The sequence below is a fragment of the Dendrobates tinctorius genome, unplaced genomic scaffold, assembly GCF_039654945.1.
Source record: "Dendrobates tinctorius isolate UK_male_01 unplaced genomic scaffold, ASM3965494v1 ptg000129l, whole genome shotgun sequence".
Classification (NCBI taxonomy): domain Eukaryota; kingdom Metazoa; phylum Chordata; class Amphibia; order Anura; family Dendrobatidae; genus Dendrobates; species Dendrobates tinctorius.
The window spans coordinates 42,934,360-42,955,824 of NW_027361797.1; the positions used below are offsets into that span (position 1 = coordinate 42,934,360).

A 21,465-nucleotide genomic window follows, 5' to 3' on the forward strand; every position below is an offset into this window, starting at 1 on the left:
TCATCAGCATAGAGATGGTACTGGAAACCAAATCTACTGATTGTTTGACCAATAGGGGCAGTGTACAAGGAGAAGAGGAGGGGGCCTAGAACCGATCCTTGAGGGACCCCAACAGTAAGGGGAAGGTGAGAGGAGGAGGAACCGGCAAAAGATACAGTAAAGGAGCGGTCGGAGAGATAGGAGGAGAACCATGAGAGAACGGTGTCCTTGAGGCCAATGGAACGGAGCATAGTGAGGAGGAGCTGATGATCCACAGTATCGAATGCTGCAGAGAGATCCAAGAGAATTAGCATGGAGTAATGACCATTTGATTTAGCTGTTAGCAGATCATTAGAGACTTTAGTGAGGGCAGTTTCAGTGGAGTGTAAAGAGCGGAAACCAGATTGGAGAGGGTCGAGAACAGAGTTTTCTGAGAGATAGCGGATAAGACGGGAGTGGACCAGGCGTTCCAGGAGTTTAGAGATGAAGGGAAGATTAGAGACAGGTCTATAGTTAGCGGCACAGTTTTGGTCGAGGGATGGTTTTTTAAGTAGTGGATGTATGATAGCGTGCTTAAATGAGGAGGGAAAAATACCAGAAGAGAGAGAGAGAGGTTAAATATTTTAGTTAGGTGAGGGGTCACAGCAGGGGAAAGGGACTGGAGGAGATGTGATGGAAATGGGTCACTGGTGCAAGTGGTTGGGCGAGAAGATGCAAGGAGCCTGCTTACTTCTTCTTCTGTGACTGGTTCAAAATCAGAGAGTGAGCTAGATGCAGTGGGGGAGGGAGGACAGTGCATGGTATGAGGTGATTGGGAGATAATTTCCTGTCGAATCTGGTCAATTTTTTCTTTGAAGAAATTGGCCAGATCATCAGCTCGGAGCTCCGTGGTTGGGGCCTGTACTCTTGGATTGAGTAGAGAATGAAAAGTGTCAAAGAGACGTTTCGGGTTATTGGACAGTGAGGTGATGAGGGTGTTGAAATAGGTTTGTTTGGAGAGGTGAAGGGCAGTGTTGTATGTTCTAAGCATAAACTTAAAATGGATGAAATCTTCGTGTAGATTGGATTTTCTCCACAGACGTTCGGCGCACCTGGAGCACCGCTGCAGGAAACATGTTTGCACCGTGTGCCAGGGTTGTCGCTGTCTGCGTTGTGGTGTTCTATTTATAGGGGGTGCAAATTCATCCAGGGCAGTTTGAAGTGTTTCATTGTAATGCTTCAATGCAGAATCAGGACATGAGAGGGAGGATATAGGGGCCAATAAAGACTGCAAGTTCTTCATAAGTTTCTGGGTGTTAATGGCCTGTATGTTTCTATAAGTCTGGACAGTGGGGATGACCTGAGCAGCCTGGCAGTTCTTGATAGAGAATGAAAGAAGATTGTGGTCAGAGAGCGGGAGAGGGGAGTTTGCAAAATCATCCACTGCACAAAGCCGAGAGAAGACCAAGTCGAGGGAGTTTCCGTCTTCATGCGTTGGAGAATTAGTAAGCTGCGAAAGGCCAAACGAGGAGGTTAGAGATAAAAGGTGAGTAGCAGATGGGGAGAGGGGAAGAGCAATGGGGATGTTGAAATCTCCCATGATGAGGGTAGGGATGTCACAGGAGAGAAAATGTGGAAGCCAAGTGGCAAAATGATCCAGGAACTGATGGGAGGGGCCGGGAGGACGATACACCACCGCCACTCGCATGGAGAAGGGGGTGTAGAGTCTGACGGCATGGACCTCAAAAGAAGGGAAGACTAGTGAGGGTAGTTGAGGGATAACCTGAAAGGTACATTTTGGTGATAGGAGCACCAAATAGCTATCTATTATCTGTCTATTATCTATCTCTTATCTATCTACACATGTGGTCAAAATTGTTGGTACCCCTCGTTTAATGACAGAAAAACCCACAATGGTCACAGAAGTAACTTGAATCTGACAAAAGTAATAATAAATCAAAAATTTATGAAAATGAACAAATGAAAGTCAGACATTGCTTCTCAACCATGATTCCACAGAATTTTTTTAAAAAAGGTTCCTGTTGTTTGGACCAAAACGTCACCTTTTGGGCTTATTAAATAGCTTTTTTTCACTACAAACAGTGTGCTGCCTCTAATTTTTCTTTATTTTCATCTTTATCTATCTATTTATCTATCTATCATATCTATTTTACACAAGGCACTAATCATTGAAAGAGCATTCCCGATGATGCTGATTCCAGAATATATGCAGGTCTAAGCATGCCCGTTTCTGATGGTTAGGCCGGGGTCAGACTTGCGAAAAACTCAAACGAGTCTTTCACGTCAGTACCCGGCACTGCCGCCGGCACTCGGGTATGAACCGTGCAGCTGCATGTATTTCTATGCAGCCGCACGCTCCGCTCCCGAGTGCCGGATATTGACATGCCAGACTCGTCCGAGTTTCTCGCATGTTTGACCCTGGCCTTAGTGGTGAACATTTTCTCCGAGCATGCTCTTATGCTAATAAAGTATCTTCAGCGTGTTTGAATACTATGTTCGAGGAGTCGCTGCGGCTGCATGTCTCGTGGCTCTTTGACAGCTGCAACACATGTAGGGATTGCCTAACAAACAGGATATTCCTGCATGTGTTGCAGCTGTCAAACAACCGTAAGACATACAGCCGCAGCGATTCCAACATGCCGAAGAGTCTCTATAAGCATAAGAGCATGCTCAGAAAACACCTTACCCCAGCATGTGCGCTCATCACTACTAATGATCCAGTAAAACATTTGTGCATTGTAATAGTCGTCGTTATCGGCAGCACATCATCCTATGTAGTCCTGTGATGTGCTGCCAATAACGTGCACTGTGTAGAGCAGTGGTCCCCAAGTTTTCTTGCCCTGAGAGCCACATACAGCTCTGAGAAATGTTCTCATGCTACATTTTATTTGAAGAAAACGTAAAAGCCACATAATTGGTAGAAAAGAACTAAAAAAAAAAAAAATTCTGAGGTACCGCCTGACTAAGTTTTCAGCTGACATAGTGACTATTGACCTTGGATAGTGGCTTTCTGGGGATTAATCTGCCAATGTTGGGGTTGCGCTGCTGGTATCGGGGCTATCTCTTGTCCTAGTAGCCGCGGGACTCAAACATATTATTCGAGCACGCTGAAGTCAGTCGGTTAGCACCCGAGCATGCTCAGATAACACCTTATCCCAGCACGTTTGAATCTGACATTTTAGGAAACCAGTTGCCACTGGGAGCGCGTTGGGATTTACTAGATTTTATTAGATACATAATGCCAGTAAATCCTCCCAAAAACTGTTATCAGGAGAGGTGACAGGCCTTTATTTGCATCGTTTTAATGTACTAGTTTTATGGGATATTTCATGGGAAATTACTTTTCTGTAATATTGTCCTCTGCTTTAAAGCTTTTCCTGTCTCCATTTTCCTTAGATATCTAAATGTTTATAAAAAACACAGCGATCTTTTGAACAATAAAGCTCATCAAGATATTATGGGGTTCCTGAAGGAAGAGCATTCACTGCAGGCCTTCACCAAGGTAATGAGAAGTGAAAGGGTCGTGCTGGTTAAGGAGGCTTCTGCGTCCAATGTCCTTGTACTGGACCACGGAGGGTAGAATTAGGATTTATTCTAGTTTACGGGAATCCATTCAATACATGATGGAATAACCACTTGGTTTTTGGCCAAAATAAAATGCACATTTTGTATATAATATAAAATTCATTAAAACAAGAGAAAGATCAAGAAAATAGGTCACAGACATAAGGACATCAATACAAAGGTATCATCACCGGGAGTCACTATAGCATGGTGGCACCAAATATCCTAAAGGTAATGACTGTATTCTAACATGTAAAGCGTACTAATAATGAGCAATGAGAATGCTAATATACAGAAGCATAGCAGATGGCAATCATATATGAGCCATAAGTACCCACCCTCTAAAGGGGTGTTCTAATCATCACAAATTGTTAAAATTGTTCACTACTTGTGAAAACGTTGCACTCTCCCTGTACTGTGACATCACATGTACGTTATCCTTGTACTGTGACATCGCTAAAAATGCAAAAAATGCTTGCATCTAGTTCTTGCAAATCATATTTTTTAACACGTTTTACAGATTTATATACAGTCATATGTTAAAGTTTGGGCACCCCTATTAATGTTAACCTTTTTTCTTTATAACAATTTTGGTTTTTGCAACAGCTATTTCAGTTTCATATATCTAATAACTGATGGACTCAGTTATATTTCTGGATTCAAATGAGGTTTATTGTACTAACAAAAAATGTGCAATCTGCATTTAAACAAAATTTGACCGGCGCAAAAGTATGGGCACCCTTATCATTTTCTTGATTTGAACACTCCTAACTACTTTTTACTGACTTCCTGAAGCACTAAATTGGTTTTGTAACCTCATTGAGCTTTGAACTTCATAGCCAGGTGTATCAAATCATGAGAAAAGGTATTTAAGGTGGCCACTTGCAAGTAGTTCTCCTATTTGATTCTCCTATGAAGAGTGGCATCATGGGCTCCTCAAAACAACTCTCAAATGATCTGAAAACAAAGATTATTCAACATAGCTTTTCAGGGGAAGGATACAAAAAGTTGTCTCAGAGATTTAACCTGTCAGTTTCCACTGTGAGGAACATAGTAAGGAAATGGAAGAACACAGGTACAGTTCTTGTTAAGCCCAGAAGTGGCAGGCCAAGAAAAATATCAGAAAGGCAGAGAAGAAGAATGGTGAGAACAGTCAAGGACAATCCACAGACCACCTCCAAAGACCTGCAGCATCATCTTGCTGCAGATGGTGTCACTGTGCATCGGTCAAAAATACAGCGCACTTTGCACAAGGAGAAGCTGTATGGGAGAGTGATGCGAAAGAAGCCGTTTCTGCAAGCACGCCACAAACAGAGTCGCCTGAGGTATGCAAAAGCACATTTGGACAAGCCAGTTACATTTTGGAAGAAGGTTCTGTGAACTGATGAAACAAAGATTGAGTTGTTTGGTCATACAAAAAGGCGTCATGCATGGAGGCTAAAAAACACAGCATTCCAAGAAAAACACTTGCTACCCACAGTAAAATTTGGTGGAGGTTCCATCATGCTTTGGGGCTGTGTGGCCAATGCCGGCACCGGGAATCTTGTTAAAGTTGAGGGTCGCATGGATTCAACTCAGTATCAGCAGATTCTTGACAATAATGTGCAAGAATCAGTGACGAAGTTGAAGTTACGCAGGGGATGGATATTTCAGCAAGACAATGATCCAAAACACCTCTCCAAATCTACTCAGGCATTCATGCAGAGGAACAATTGCAATGTTCTGGAATGGCCATCCCAGTCCCCAGACCTGAATATCATTGAACATCTGTGGGATGATTTGAAGCGGGCTGTCCATGCTCAGCGACCATCAAACTTAACTGAACTGGAATTGTTTTGTAAACAGGATTGGTCACAAATACCTTCATCCAGGATCCAGGAACTCATTAATAGCTACAGGAAGCGACTAGAGGCTGTTATTTTTGCAAAAGGAGGATCTACGAAATATTAATGTCACTTTTATGTTGAGGTGCCCATACTTTTGCACCGGTCAAATTTTGTTAAAATGCAGATTGCACATTTTCTGTTAGTACAATAAACCTCATTTGAATCCAGAAATATAACTGAGTCCATCAGTTATTATTAGATATATGAAACTGAAATAGCTGTTGCAAAAACCAAAATTGTTATAAAGAAAAAAGGTTAAGATTAATAGGGGTGCCCAAACTTTAACATATGACTGTATTTTATTGTTATCATTATTGTTATTATGATAACTAATAACATTAAATTTCTTCCATTTATGTCAAATTTTAATAGTATTTCATTGAGACCTGTTCATTTATAATGCACAGAAAATCAATAACTTATCACAACTCCGTGGGGAAATTGCATCCATGCATGTTACTGTTCCCCTGGCCATGTTCTGCTTGGATGCCTTGCGTCTCAATGAAGATCTATGTGCCCGAGCCCAAAAACTGAAGGATTGTCTTATTCAGTTTGAAGTGGATGAAAACAGAGAGCTCAATAAGAGGTGAGATGTATGAATGTCCCAATCAGAATGTTTAGGTGAATGTGTATCTACTATATAATTGTCTAATTCTGTCTGTCTGTAATGGAAATCCTGCCTTGCTGATTGGTCGCGGCCTAACTGCCGCGACCAATCAGCGACAGTTGCTTAGTCGTCGCGGCAACACGGCTGCATTGCTTATTGTACAGACACATTACAGCAGTTAAAGGCATCACTGCTGCGTCGCTCATTACACAGGCACAGTCCTGTACATATTCTGGAGTACAATACATTAGGTAAGAGCAGAACGGTGACTGCAGTTCTGGGTGTAACTGGTCTACAATACATTAGGTAAAAGCAGAACAGTGACTGCAGCGCTGGCTGTAACTGGAGTACAATACATTAGGTAACAACAGAACAGTGACAGCAGCTCTGGGTGTAACTGGAGTACAATACATAAGTTAACAGCAGAACAGTGACAGCAGCTCCGGGTGTAACAGGTGTATAATACACTAGATGTTGGCCCGATTCTACCGCATCGGGTATTCTAGAGTCTCTTAAAATAAAAAAAATAGTGATATACTCACCTCCCGACGGCCCCCGGACTCTTTCTCTCCTCTCACCATGCTCCCGGCATCTTCCGGTCCCAGTAATACTTAGCGAGAAGGGCCGGAGATGACGTCACTCTCACGAGAGCGCGACATCATCAGCGGTGTTTCGCGCTAAGCATTACTGGGACCGGAAGATGCCGGGAGCGTAGTGAGAGGAGAGAAAGAGTCCGGGGGCCGTCAGGAGGTGAGCATATCACTATTTTTTATTTTAACAGAGACTCTAGAATACCCGATGCGATAGAATCGGGCCACCATCTAGTGTGTGTGTATGTGTGTATATATATATATATATATATATATATATATATATATATATGCAATAAAAAGAGAGAAGAGCCAGCACTGCCAGTAGTCAGAACGCATAACATGAGGTGCATATGCACATATCTTACTGCATTCAAGATGAGACATTTAGCAAAATATTGATCAATATATTGAGCCACCCCGCCACGCCAAGGCAATCTCATATGGGGGGTCCTACTCTACATTTTTATTTATTCACTGTGCCATTGCGGCCTCCTAAATATTTTAAAAGCAAGACCATATCAAATGCAATCCATACCTGAAGCATATCTGCATCACTCCCGTGCAGCCAGATGGAGCAGGTGCAGATGAAGGCCAACCAGGTCTGAACACAGACATCTCAGGTTTGACCTCCACACACTGCCTGACCAGCAAACACAGATGAAGGGCAATGCAGGCTCAGACATGGATGCAAAAATAAATAAAGCCTGGGGCAGGGCGGGGCTGCCGTGAGTGTGCACAGCAGCCTAGATCAATCACAATAAACACAGAAAAGATGGCGAACATGACCCAGCGTGCACGGCAACAGTGGTGGTCAGCCACAAAACCAATATGCAATAAAAAGAGAGAAGAGCCAGCACTGCCAGTGGTCAGAACGCATAACATGAGGTGCATATGCACATATCTTACTGCATTCAAAATGAGACATTTAGCAAAATATTGATCAATATATTGAGCCACCCCGCCACGCCAAGGCAATCTCATATGGGGGGTCCTACTCTACATTTGGGTCATGTTCGCCATCTTTTCTGTGTTTATTGTGATTGATCTAGGCTGCTGTGCACACTCACGGCAGCCCCGCCCTGCCCCAGGCTTTATTTATTTTTGCATCCCTGTCTGAGCCTGCATTGCCCTTCATCTGTGTTTGCTGGTTAGGCAGTGTGTGGAGGTCAAACCTGAGATGTCTGTGTTCAGACCTGGTTGGCCTTTATCTGCACCTGCTCCATCTGGCTGCACGGGAGTGATGCAGATATGCTTCAGGTATGGATTGCATTTGATATGGTCTTGCTTTTAAAACATTTAGGAGGCCGCAATGGCACAGTGAATAAATAAAAATGTAGAGTAGGACCCCCCATATGAGATTGCCTTGGCGTGGCGGGGTGGCTCAATATATTGATCAATATTTTGCTAAATGTCTCATTTTGAATGCAGTAAGATATGTGCATATGCACCTCATGTTATGCGTTCTGACCACTGGCAGTGCTGGCTCTTTTCTTTTTTTATTATAATATATACAGTATATATATATATATATATATATATATATATATACACTCACTGGCCACTTTATTAGGTACACCTGTCCAACTGTGTGTTAAGACTTAATTTCTAATCAGCCAATCACATGGCGGCAACTCAGTGCATTTCGGCATGTAGACATGGTCAAGACAATCTCCTGCAGTTCAAACCGAGCATCAGTATGGGGAAGAAAGGTGATTTGAGTGCCTTTGAACGTGGCATGATTGTTGGTGCCAGAAGGGCTGGTCTGAGAATTTCAGAAACTGCTGATCTACTGGGATTTTCACGCACAACCATCTCTAGGGTTTACAGAGAATGGTCCGAAAAAGAAAAAAAATCCAGTGAGCGGCAGTTCTGTGGCCGGAAATGCCTTGTTGATGCCAGAGGTCAGAGGAGAATGGGCAGACTGGTTCGAGCTGATAGAAAGGCAACAGTGACTCAAATTGCCACCCGTTACAACCAAGGTAGGCAGAAGAGCATCTCTGAACGCACAGTGCGTCGAACTTTGAGGCAGATGGGCTACAGCAGCAGAAGACCACACTGCGTACCACTCCTCTCAGCTAAGAACAGGAAACTGAGGCTAAAATTTGCACAAGCTCATCGAAATTGGACAGTAGAAGATTGGAAAAACGTTGCCTGGTCTGATGAGTCTCGATTTCTGCTGCGACATTCGGATGGTAGGGTCAGAATTTGGCGTAAACAACATGAAAGCATGGATCCATCCTGCCTTGTATCAACGGTTCAGGCTGGTGGTGGTGGTGTCATGGTGTGGGGAATTTTTTCTGGGCACTCTTTGGGCCCCTTGGTACCAATTGAGCATCGTTGCAACGCCACAGCCTACCTGAGTATTGTTGCTGACCATGTCCATCCCTTTATGACCACAATGTACCCAACATCTGATGGCTACTTTCAGCAGGATAATGCGCCATGTCATAAAGCTCGAATCATCTCAGATTGGTTTCTTGAACATGACAATGAGTTTACTGTACTCAAATGGCCTCCTCAGTCACCAGATCTCAATCCAATAGAGCATCTTTGGGATGTGGTGGAACGGGAGATTCGCATCAGGGATGTGCAGCCGACAAATCTGCGCCAACTGTGTGATGCCATCATGTCAATATGGTCCAAAATCTCTGAGGAATGCTTCCAGCACCTTGTTGAATCTCTGCCACGAAGAATTGAGGCAGTTCTGAAGGCAAAAGGGGGTCCAACCCCTTACTAGCATGGTGTACCTAATAAAGTGGCCAGTGAGTGTATATATATATATATATATATATATATATATTAATAAATAATAATTTTATCTTTATATAGCGCTAACATATTCCGCAGCGCTTTACAGTTTGCACACATCGTCATCACTGTCCCCGATGGGGCTCACAATCGAAATTCCCTATTAGGCCTGTTTCACACATCAGTTTTTTCAAATCAGTCAAAATCCGCCAAAAAGTGAAAATGGCGGATCTGCTAAAAATGTGTAAAAACGGATGCCAGCTGATGGTACGGATCCGTTTTTTGACGGATCCATCAAAAAGCGGATCCGTTCCATCCGCTGGCATCCATTTTTTCCATCCGTTGGATCCGTTTTCCAGCGGATCCGTTTTTCCACACCTCCAAAATGGGATGCTCCCAAATATGATTGGCTCTTGGAAAATGCTCCCAAATGTGATTGGATCCTGGAAAGTAGGGAAAACTATATCTAGGCTGTTGTAATACAATATCTTTGAAAGGTTTTAGAGCTAGTGGCAGCGATGGAAGGAGTTATTGCGAGTATTCACAGCTTCTGTGTGGACTTTGATCTTCACTGCAATCGGTTGGCAATTATTGCTCTCCAGAGGGAGAAAAGAAGACTGCGAATCCTGCGTCTGAGGAGACGACGGCAGTGGATTCATCCGATAAATGCGCAGAGATTTACCTTTGGCGTGTTTTCTACACTTTACCTGGAATTGAGGGATAATCCGGACAAGTTCTTCAGTTATGTGCGGATGAGGCAGGACTTGTTCGAGATATTGGTGGAGCGTGTTGGAGAAGGGACACCTACATGCGGTTTTCAATTTCACCGGCGGAGCGTTTGATGGTGACCCTTCGGTAAGTTATCTATTTTTTAAAAGGTTTCAGATTCTGCAGGCTTTTATTGTTATGTTATGGCTTGTAGTTTGTATTAATTTTACTTTTTTCCCTTTTTTTACAAGTTTCCTGGCAACTGGAGAATCATTCACCTCCCTCCATTACCAGTTCCGCCTTGGTATTTCAACTATATCTGGAATTGTACAACAGACCTGCCGGGCATTGTGGGATTCTCTACACGAAGAGTACATCCCAGAGCCAACACAGGAGAGGTGGCTGGAGATTGCGGACAGCTTTCAAGAAATCTGCCAGTTTCCAAATTGCGTTGGTGCTGTAGATGGGAAGCATATCAGGATTGTGAAACCCATCGGATCTGGATCAGAATTTTACAACTACAGAAATTCTTCTCCATTGTACTTATGGCCGTTGCAGATGCCAATTGCAAATTTATTGCCATGGACATTGGTGCATATGGGCGTTCAAATTATTCTCAGGTCTTCAAGATGTCCGCAATGGGCTGTCGTTTGTATGGAGACAATTTTGACTTCCCACCTCCAAGACCACTCCCTGGAACAACAGGCCCACCAATGCCATTTGTGTGTGTTGGTGATGACGCATTTCAGCTGTCCAAACACCTTCTCAAGCCATATGGTAGTCGTGGATTGACACACTGCAAAAAAAAATTTAACTATCGATTGACCAGAGCACGAAGAGTGGTGGAGTGTGCTTTTTGGGATTTTAACTGCAAAATGGAGAGTGCTGTTAACGGCCATAAAAATGAAAACCGATACTGTGGATGAGGTGGTGAAGGCGTGTGTCATCCTGCACAACTTGGACTTTCAAAGGAACCTGTTTCCATGGAAGAAAATCTTTCTGAAACCACCTTGTGGGATTATCAGCAGCCAACTGTTCGGAGTACTGGGTCAGTGGCAAGAATGAGGGACACATTTGCAGATTATTTTCTGACACCAGAGGGAAAACTTGACTGGCAAGATGACATGGTATAATTTTTTTTTTAATTTTTTTTTTATACCAATTGTGGGTAATATGTGTTTTTTTTACCTTGTACACCACCGGTGTACTTTTGAAATGTTACCAAGTGTTGTGGTTTTTTTTTTACGTTGTACACCACCGGTGTACTTTGAACCTTTACCAAGAAATAAAGAACAAAAAAGAAACTACACAATAAAGTTCTTTGAAAAATTTCACAAATAAACAAGGTTTTTTTTTTAAAAGTTATATATTTGGAAACTTTGTTTATTTTTTTGGTAGAAATTTTTTTTTATTTTTTTTTAGAACTAGCAACATTTTTCTTTATTAAAACATCACAAATGCTGGTACTGTTGGGTGGAGATACTATCGGAGGGGTTAACAGGATTTACCACATTGAGGGGGGGTGGAGGACTGGGAAGGGAGTTGGTGAGGATCAGAAGTGGAAGGGGGGTTGAAAACATGAGGTTGGGACGGGAGTGGATGGACAGACGAGGTTTGTGGGAACATTGAAGGTGTGTGTGGGGGTGGGTATGGTGAGGGCATTGGGGTATAATGCAATGGGGAAGGAAGGTACTGGGAAGAATGGAATGGGGAACTAGAGAAAGGAGAGGGAGTGGTAGGAGGAGGGATGGTTGTATGATGGATGGACAGTGGAAGGATGGACTGCTTCAGAGAATACCTCCACTAGAGCATTGTGACAGGCTTGCATCACATGCATCTGCTGGTGAGTACTTAAACCTTCCATTTGCCGGACAACTGATTGAAAAAAAATATGTCTCGGCGTCTGGTTTGACTCTGAATTCATCGTTCCATGTATCTTCTGAGTTCCATGATACTTTGATCATGGTCAACGCAGAAGATAACTGTTGTCCATAAGTGTGGAAACCCTGCTGGACGGATGTGTTCAGACTCAAACATTCAGACAAGGTCATCCTTTCCAGACCTCTCTGACGCTGCCGGCCAGAACCAAAAGTTGGTCGAGATGTTGCGGCAGTGTCAGAGGGGTGGGGTAAAGGGTACTGTAAGTCGTCACCAGCAGCTTCATGTGATGAAGTCTGCCCTGCTGCTCCAGTGCTGGTGGAGGGGATAGAGGGATGAGACAAGAGGGAAGGTAGAGAGGGGTCGGATACCTCGATGTGGTCACCGGGGGCGGTCTCACAAGGGATCCCTCCAGAGGGAGGCAACTCAGATGCAGGCTCCCAAGTGCTGCAGACGGTGCTAAAAAAAGAGAAAAATAAATATTAATATATTGATATTTAATTTAACTTTGCTGAAAATAAAATTGGTTAAACATGTAAACATTTGTACTACAGAAATGGTGTGTGGAATATTTACCTTCTGCTCACCATCGTCGACCGGAGGAACGCCAGGGCTCTGTAATTTTTATACTGGGTGCTCCTGCGTCCTCCTGATCCACTCGGGGTATGCATCTCCTTGTTGAAGTCCCTCTTGAAGTGATCCCTGAGCGACCGCCACCGTGTGATAACCCTGTCACCTGTGAAGGAAAAAAACAAAGTGGTTAGTATTCAACACTTCACATGCTGTAATATAAGTTACTGAAATTGGAATACTTGCGCACAAAATCCCTGTCCCTCGCATTGAGCTCCTCCCAGTTGTCTACAACCTCCGAACACACCTCATCCCAGAGCCGTCGGGTGGTTGGTTGGTCGGCATGTAAGCGGTTTGCCATGTTCCACAGTGGCTCCCGTGGTTGCACTGCCTGGATGAGGTCATCCACGTCTATTATCAGAGCCTCTTCCAATGCTCTCTGGGGAGCATGCTGTGAAACCTGTGAAGAAAAAAAATAAAAACAAAAAAAAATTATTACATTCAATTCAAACACATGAGGTTCATTAATCAATCACCCAAATAAAGGGTTACTTAACGTTCGCCGACCACCAGAGGTAGAACCTCGACAACGCTGGGATGTCCTGGGAGTCGCTCTAGTGCGGGCACCAGATTGTGAAGACTGTAAAAAAAAAAAAAAAAAATTTGGGTTGGATGGATGCGTAGTTATTGTGTGTGCTGTGATTAATGTTTGTTTTGGGTGTATTATTTATGTACAGTATGTATGTAAGTTTTTGTATGTGATAAGCTTACACTTTGCGCGCCCCCTCCTTATATTTCTCCACCCTGCATGTCTCCTCCTGGAAACTCTTCAGCTTCCTGTGAAAACATAATACATGCATATAGGTTAAAAAAAAATAAAAAGTTAAAATACGCGTAAAAAAAAATTAAGATTTAAAAAACAAACATTATTTACCGCAGTTCGCTGATGATGTGAAGGGGAGCTTTCAGAAGAAGACATTCCTGCGGCCTGGCTTGCGGGTCAGCTCTGCTGCGGCCTGGCGGGTCCTTCCTGAAAGGATCTGCAAGTATAAAGACACTTGTTGAGCTACTATACAAAGGATATTAAAAGCTTTCAGGCCTTTATACTTACTGAGAACAAGGTTATATGGCGGTTCTGCTGCGGCCTGGCGGTTCTGCTGCGGTCTGGCTGCTCCTTCCTGAACGGATCTGCAAGTATAAAGACACTTGTTCAGCTACTATACAAAGGATATTAAAAGCTTTCAGGTCTTTATACTTACAGAGAACAAGGTTGTATGGCGGTTCTGCTGCGGCCTGGCGGTTCTGCTGCGGCCTGACGGTTCTGCTGCGGCCTGGCGGGTTCTTCCTCAGAGGATCTGCAAGGAAAGAGAATTTTAATAACATAAAAAAACCTTCATTGCTATTAATGTGTTTAAATTCCCCGAAAATCTCTCACTGAGAGTGTAAACACACTGTGATTGTAGGTGTGTAATTCCTGAGTATACCCACACTTTGTGTTTGCATGTGTGTTAATTCCCTGAAAATCTCTCACTGAGAGTGTAAAGGTACTGTCACTCTTAGCAATGCACCAGCGATCCCGACCAGCGATATGACGTGGTCAGGATCGCTGGTGCATCGCTAAGTGGTCACTAGTGAGCTGACACACAGGCAGATCTCACCAGCGACATCGCAGGGGTCGGGGGTCGCTACTTACCTGTCACACTAGGCGAACCTGACGTCCTCCTGCCCGGCTCCACGCTCATCGCTCCACAGGAAGCCCAGCAGGAAGCTGACGACAAGAAACAGTCCTGGACGTTCTCGCGCGATCAGCGATAACCAGCGGGGGAGCGGGTCGTATGTAAGTATCACACACAGCGATATCGCTATAACGTCACAAGTTATAGCGATATTGCTATCGATATCGCCAAGTGTGACAGTACCTTAACCACACTGTGATTGCAGGTGTGTAATTCCTGAGTATACCCACTTTGTGTTTGCATGTGTGTTAACTCCCTGAAAAACTCACTGAGAGTGTAACCACACTGATTGCAGGTGTGTAATTCCTGAGTATACCCACACTTAGTGTTTGCATCTGTGTGAATTCCCTGAAACTCTCACCGAGAGTATACTCAAGTGTTTGCATTTGTATAATTCCCTGAAACTCTCACCGAGCGTATACCCAAGTGTTTGCATGTGTATAATTCCCTGAAACTCTCACCGAGAGTATACCCAAGTGTTTGCATGTGTGTAATTCCCTGAAACTCTCACCGAGAGTATACCCAAGTGTTTGCATGTGTGTAATTCCCTGAAACTCTCACCGAGAGTATACCCAAGTGTTTACATGTGTCTGATTCCCTGAAACTCTCACCGAGAGTATACCCAAGTGTTTGCATGTGTGTAATTCCCTGAAACTCTCACCGAGAGTATACCCAAGTGTTTGCATGTGTCTAATTCCCTGAAACTCTCACCGAGAGTATACCCAAGTGTTTACCTGGTTTTAAAATGATACTACAGAGAGTTTTTAAAAACAGTTTTTATTAAAAAAAATTATTTTAGTGGTTTTTTTTTACACAAGTAGGAGCTACTCTGCTCTTTATTTTAAATACCACAATAAATGAAAATTAAAAAAACAGTGATATACAAGAGAAACACCACATACAATCCACAACACAATCACAGCACAATTGCAAATATTATAATAACATTCAGTACACATGCAACAGAAAAACAATTAAAGTATGAAAAAAAAAGCATAATAAAAATTCACACACACACACAGGCATGCAACACTGGGAGGCCACGAACATACATGCATGAAGGCAGACCACACACACACACTCAAACACACAGACAAGCCACAAACACACACAGACATGCCCCACACAAATAGTTTAGCACAATTGCAAATATTGAAATAAAATTACAGTACTATGACAAAATTCAGTACACATGCAACAGAAAAGCAATTAAAGTATGGAAAAAAAGCATAATAAAAATACACACACACACACACACAGACATGCAACACTGGGAGGCCACGAACATACATGCAGGAAGGCAGACCACACACAAACACGCAGGCCACACACACACAGGCAGGCCACACACACACAGGCAGACAAGCCACAGACACACAGAGACATGCCCCACACAAATAGTTTTAATTCTCACACAATTGCAGGCTTTGGTGGCTTGGTAGCAGGCCTCTCCGTCCTGGCTTGGTGCTGGGCAGGTGCTGGCAGGCCTCTTGCTCCAGGGGTCTTGCAGCTGGGGTATGGCAGGCTGGCAGGCTCTCTCTCTTCTCAGCTGGGGGTCTTTCTGCTGGGCAGGTGCTGGCTGGCTGGCTCTGTCTTCAGTCTGGGCCCAATGATTAATTAGCCCGCCTTTATATAGTTTTGGGACTGTCTGGAAAAGTATCTTTTTTTCTGAGCATGCTCAGTGCGATTTAGCGGATTCCGCCGGCGGATTCCGCAAAATAGCGGATCCCGGCGGATCCACCGCCCATAGGCGCCCATTCTACCGCATGGCGGACGACGGTGGATCTGCCGTTGTCCACCATTTTGACTGCGCCAAAAAACGTTGCAAGCTCCGTCCACCTCAGACAGAATCCACCAGGAATCTTGCGGATCCGCCGAATAGCGGACGTAACGGACGACCATTCGCCAAAATAAGCCACTAATGTATCTCAATGGGAAAAAATGGCGGATCCGCTACAAGAAAATGTTCAAATTTTGGTGGATTTTGACAGATGGTTAAAAACTGATGTGTGAAACAGGCCTTAGTATGTCTTTAGAATGTGGGAGGAAACCGGAGTGCCTGGAGGAAACCCACGCAAACACGGAGAGAACATACAAACTCCTTGCAGATGTTGTCCTTGGTGGGATTCGAACCCAGGACCCGCTAGTGTATGTGTGTGTATATGTGTGTGTGTGTGTATATATGCAAACTACTCAACTTTGAAATTGCAACACCAAGATGGAAAACTTATGGAGTTTGGAAATCATAGGATGGGTAGGCATGTTAATGATAGGTAAATGATGAAGAAATGGAAGCAAACATCTTGATTTATTTAATATTGAGAAATCCCTGCCTTGGCTGCTATCGGTGAGATTATTAATGGTTGTCTGGGGAATGTTCTGCTGCGCTGCATGCACTTAGACGAATCATCAAGATCTGCTGCTGGCAGCTCCTCTTGCAATTGTCAACTGATGACATCCCATATGTGTTTGATGGGAGACAACTACAGAGACACTGCAGGCTGTGATAGTATGTCCTCTCCGGGCAACATGGTGGCTCCATGGTTAGCACTGTAGCCTTACAAGTGCTACTATACAAGGTACAAATCCCACCAAGCAAAACATCTACAAGGAGTTTGAATGTTCTCCCCACACTCCAAAAACATACTGAAATGAAAGGTAGATTGTGAGCCCCAACTTGGACAGTGATGACCATGCCTGTAAAGTGCTGCGGAATGAATGGCGTTACATAAGTGAGTCAAATATATATATATATATATATATATATATATATATAATAAAATATTAGAGTAGAACAAAAAGATTCTCAAGATTCTGGTCCGACATCCATATATGTACACTGTGGCAGCCAGACCACCGTCTTGCAAACTTCTTTGGCTGGCAATCTGATGTTGGCGTCCTTGGCGCCTCTTTTGAGTAAAATACTAAGCTAAGCCCCCACAAAGTCATAACATCAGGCAAGGCCTCACACAACATTATGACATGCAGCCTGATATCATGACATCACAGGAAGGGCTAGTACTCACAAGAGGCGGCCAGGATGCCAGCATTTATTTAAAATATAATATATTTATTATAGCCAAGGAGGTCTTCTGAAAGAGGTGGTCTATTGGGGAGAAACTGAGGCATTCAATCCAAAAAGTGAACATTGCACCATGATGGCTTGTAACGAGCTCATTTATAGCATGTCAGAGGTTTCCAGTATTCACTCTGAATGTGTAGTCAATGATCACATAAAGTAAGTGATATTTGTTTTCCTTTCATCATTTGTCATCCGTTCCGTGGACCGCGGTAATGTAGTGTTTTAGACTTGTTAGCTCTGTGATCTAACATGACAGCAGAGCGTTACTATTAATTATACTCAGTTCGATATTCTATCCTTTGATTAATGTGAGATAAAAAAAAATCAACATGAAATGCACAATGGATATTTCTTCTTTTATGATGTGCCTAATGGGCAGATTATTTGATATTTTGACTTTTGTATTATGAGTAAATTGGAAAGTTCTTTAAGGGTGTTCCCATGTTGCACATTTATGGCATATCCACTGGCTACAGAAGCTGCATCTGTCTTGGAGCCCTAAACACATCGGTGTTAGTGGAGAGGTGGTTGGAAGTCCCATCCATTTGTGTAGGAATCCCTAGCAACTTTCCACTGGTAGCAGTTCACGATGGAGCCCCATTCTTGAGATAGAAGCAGGTCAAGTTGGCAGGACAACAGTAAACATGTCCAACAAAGTGTGTTGCATTTATTGATTTGACAAAGTGACTCTCCGTAAACCGCCGATGATTTAACATAGTTTCAAGGAGGGAAATGCGTTCCCATTTTTTTTTTTTTTAGTAGAAGGTGGTCCTCCCTTTATGACATCAGTATGGAAAGAGACCTTCATCATGTCACACACTGCCCCTTTAAAGGAGATCAGGAATCCAGGCAAAACAAAAAAGAGCTCAGACTGGTTGACCAAAATAAAAAAAAGTCCCATAATCCTCTCCCGCAGATCCCATTCTTAGGCCGGAGTTACACTAGCGATTAAATCGGACGAATGCAATGCGATAAAAAATCGCATTGCATTTGTCCCAATGTTATTCTATGGGGCAGCTCCCATCATGCGTTTTTTATCGGATCCGTTCCTCGGACCGAGACAATCGCAGCATGCTGCGATTGTCACCGATTTTCGGATTGGATTCGACAATGCAAGTCTTTGGATGCGATTAAAAATCGCATTGAAAACGCGCCACACGTGTGACTTGCGATTAAATCGCAAGACTTCTCCAGGTCAACAGGAAAGAGCATCAGGCATTGACATTGGATGTCAGTTTGATGCTTAGATGTGAATAAAATCGGTTCATCGCCGGAAAATGGGATGACAAACGGATCCCTGGACAAGAATTCTTTGTGCGATTTCGTACCGTTAAATTGGGACCGATTTTTTTTTTTTTTATTCGTTGTGTGTGACTCCAGCCTTATACTTATTCCCTGATTCCTGCTGGTCCCTACTTCTTGGTCCCATCCCTATATATCACCGGAAATGCCCACTCTGAGAATCAGTGGCTGTGCTGGGTCATTTCTATGGCCAGTGATTGGTTAATTGTAAATTTTTTGGCAAATTTTTAGTGCGTCGAAATGAGATCTAGTAGAAACTGGCAGTGGGTAAGGCTTGAAAACGCGAGCTTTTAAAAATAATTTTCAACCTCTGGATAATCCCATTTAGGGTTCTTTTACACTTCCCGTGTTTTTTTTGCGGCCCATTTTTGCGGGCTGTATTTCCATAATTTTCACGGTCTGCCGCAAAAACCTTCTCGGAGCGCCATTTTTTTGCTTTGACAAATTGGTGGGAAAAATACGACGCTCCGCAAATGCAGTGTACCGCAAAAACAAGCTACCATTGTTTTTGCGGCACCATTGAAATCTATTGCGGCCGTGTCCGAAAGCCATGAAAAATATCGAGCAAGCTCGATATTTTTTCACGGCCGTATATACAGCCCTCACAGCCATACTGCACACGGCGCTCCGATGAATTTTTGCGGGCTGTTTTTGCGGCCCCATAGAAATCTATTGGGGCTGCAAAAGCGGCCAGCAAAAACACGGCAAGTGTAAAAGAACCCTAATGAAAATAGTGAAATAGTAGCTGTTTGCACTGAGTATATACTCCATGCTAAATGAGTTTTTTTCCTCTGTCCTTCCAGTATCTGTTTAAAGTACAGCAGGATAGCAGACAGAGTCAGCGAGGTGCCCGCAACTACCGAAGATCTGGTTGCTCTTGCTGATTTCTTGAGGACCTCAAGTGACGTCACTGTTTATAAGCTGAAGGATGAGATTGCGGAGGCCGCAAGCCGGTTAGCATTTCTTCTGGATTACGCAACTCTTCAGTGTAAGGATGGTCACTGTACTTTCACATAAATTATGTCAATATGCTAGAAAACAACTTGCATAAAATCGTTTCAAGGCTCCTGCCATTAGGGGTCTCACTTGTTCCTAATTTCATGTCCACTGCCTGTTGTTAGGGCAAATCCGCATGAAAGTCTCAGCACTTCCAAATAACTGAAATCTAGCTTATGGCTAGTGCTGCAGGATCAGGGCTCTAAGGTTTAAGCCCTGAAAATGGTTCTAACAACTGAGAAGCTTTAAACAAAGACGTGTCTGGGGTTTTTTCAATTTCAGATAAAAGGACACACTGAAAATTTATTAAACAAATTTCAGAAAGATTTTAGTTTGGCACCAACAGTACAGAAGTGATGGCTATATAAAAAAAATATACATAAGATAAATCCACGAGACCAATACAGTAGTGTTATTTAATTGCTATGCCCCTAATAAATTAATGTGCCACTTGGCTCTGCTCGATGACACTGCCACCGTCTATGGAGTGCCATAACGGGGTCAGTCTGTCCATTTGACAGTCCGACCATGTATCCATAACCGCAATAGACTCAGTGGTGCTAAATTTTATATCACCAAAGTGAAATTATGGTGTGAATACAGAATAACATTTTGTTCTGCGCCTCTGATCACATCGCGGTAATTGCATATTATCTATTTATTTAAGAATGCCATCAATATTTATCTAGCGCCAACTGCAGATTTCCCTATATGATGCCCTTTATCATTCCCCCTTCTAATCATATGGCAGAAGAGAGATTCAATTGAAGGCAAAAAATAAGAGGATTTTAAATTATAAAATCAAATTTATGGACTTGGCATTCATGGGTGATATATATAATATATAGAGAGAGAGAGACATTCCTTCCTTCCTGCTGGGGGATGTAAACATATTAGCCGACCGTGTCTTTATTTATTATTCAGAAACACATTAAAATATATCTACAGACAATTGTGGCTGCGGCTGACCTTTCTATATGATTTTTTTTTTCTACTACTGCATTCTGTTTCTTTGATTGCAGAACCAACAAGTTGTACTGTAAGCGATTTGCCTTTTGGTGCTATATGAATAATCATATGGAATGTTATAGTTAAATGTCCACCCTTTCATTTCAATAAAAATTGTATACTGATACATTTTATAACGTAAATCTATAGATATTGATGCTACACCTTTATGAGCGGCAAATCCCCTGCACAACTAAATGATTAAATTTGGCTTCCTGCTGCCGCCACTAGGTGGAGCTCCCATTGAACGCAAAAGAAAACTACTATATTAACCCCTTCATTTTTGCGTTTTTGTTTTTTTTTTTTGCTCCCCTTCATCCCAGAGCCATAACTTTTTTATTTTTCTGTCAAAATAACCAAGAGAGGCTTTTTTTTTTTTCTTTTGTACTTTTGAACGACACCGTTGGTTTTAACACATCATGTTCTGGAAAACGGGAAAAAAATTCCAAGTACGGTGAAATTGCAAATAAAAAGTGCAATTTCACAGTTATTTTTTTTTTTTACCATGTTCACTAAATGCTAAATCTGACCTACCATTATGATTCTCCAGGTCATTATGGGTTCATAGACACCAAACATGTCTAGGTTCTTTTTTATTTAGGTAGTGGAAAAAAAAAATCCAAACTTTAGTTAAAAAAAATGGTGCCATTTTCCCATACCCATAACGTCTACATTTTTCATGATCTTGGGTTGGGTGAGGGCTTATATTTTGCGTGCCGAGCTGACATTTTTATTAATACCATTTTGGTGTAGATACGATTTTTTGAACGCCAGTGATTGCATTTTAATGCAATGTAGCAGCGACCAA

General features: G+C 42.8%; 1 protein-coding gene across 1 annotated transcript in view; it reads left to right on the forward strand.

Moving 5' to 3' along the window:
- DNAH3 (dynein axonemal heavy chain 3) overlaps positions 1-21,465 on the forward strand; it is a 389,800-nt gene that overhangs the window by 87,594 nt on the left and 280,741 nt on the right. The window contains exons 12-14 of the mRNA XM_073543189.1: positions 3,376-3,481; positions 5,837-6,015; positions 19,457-19,641. Coding sequence (XP_073399290.1) covers positions 3,376-3,481; positions 5,837-6,015; positions 19,457-19,641 — 470 coding nt within the window. The remainder of the gene's footprint in view (positions 1-3,375; positions 3,482-5,836; positions 6,016-19,456; positions 19,642-21,465) is intronic.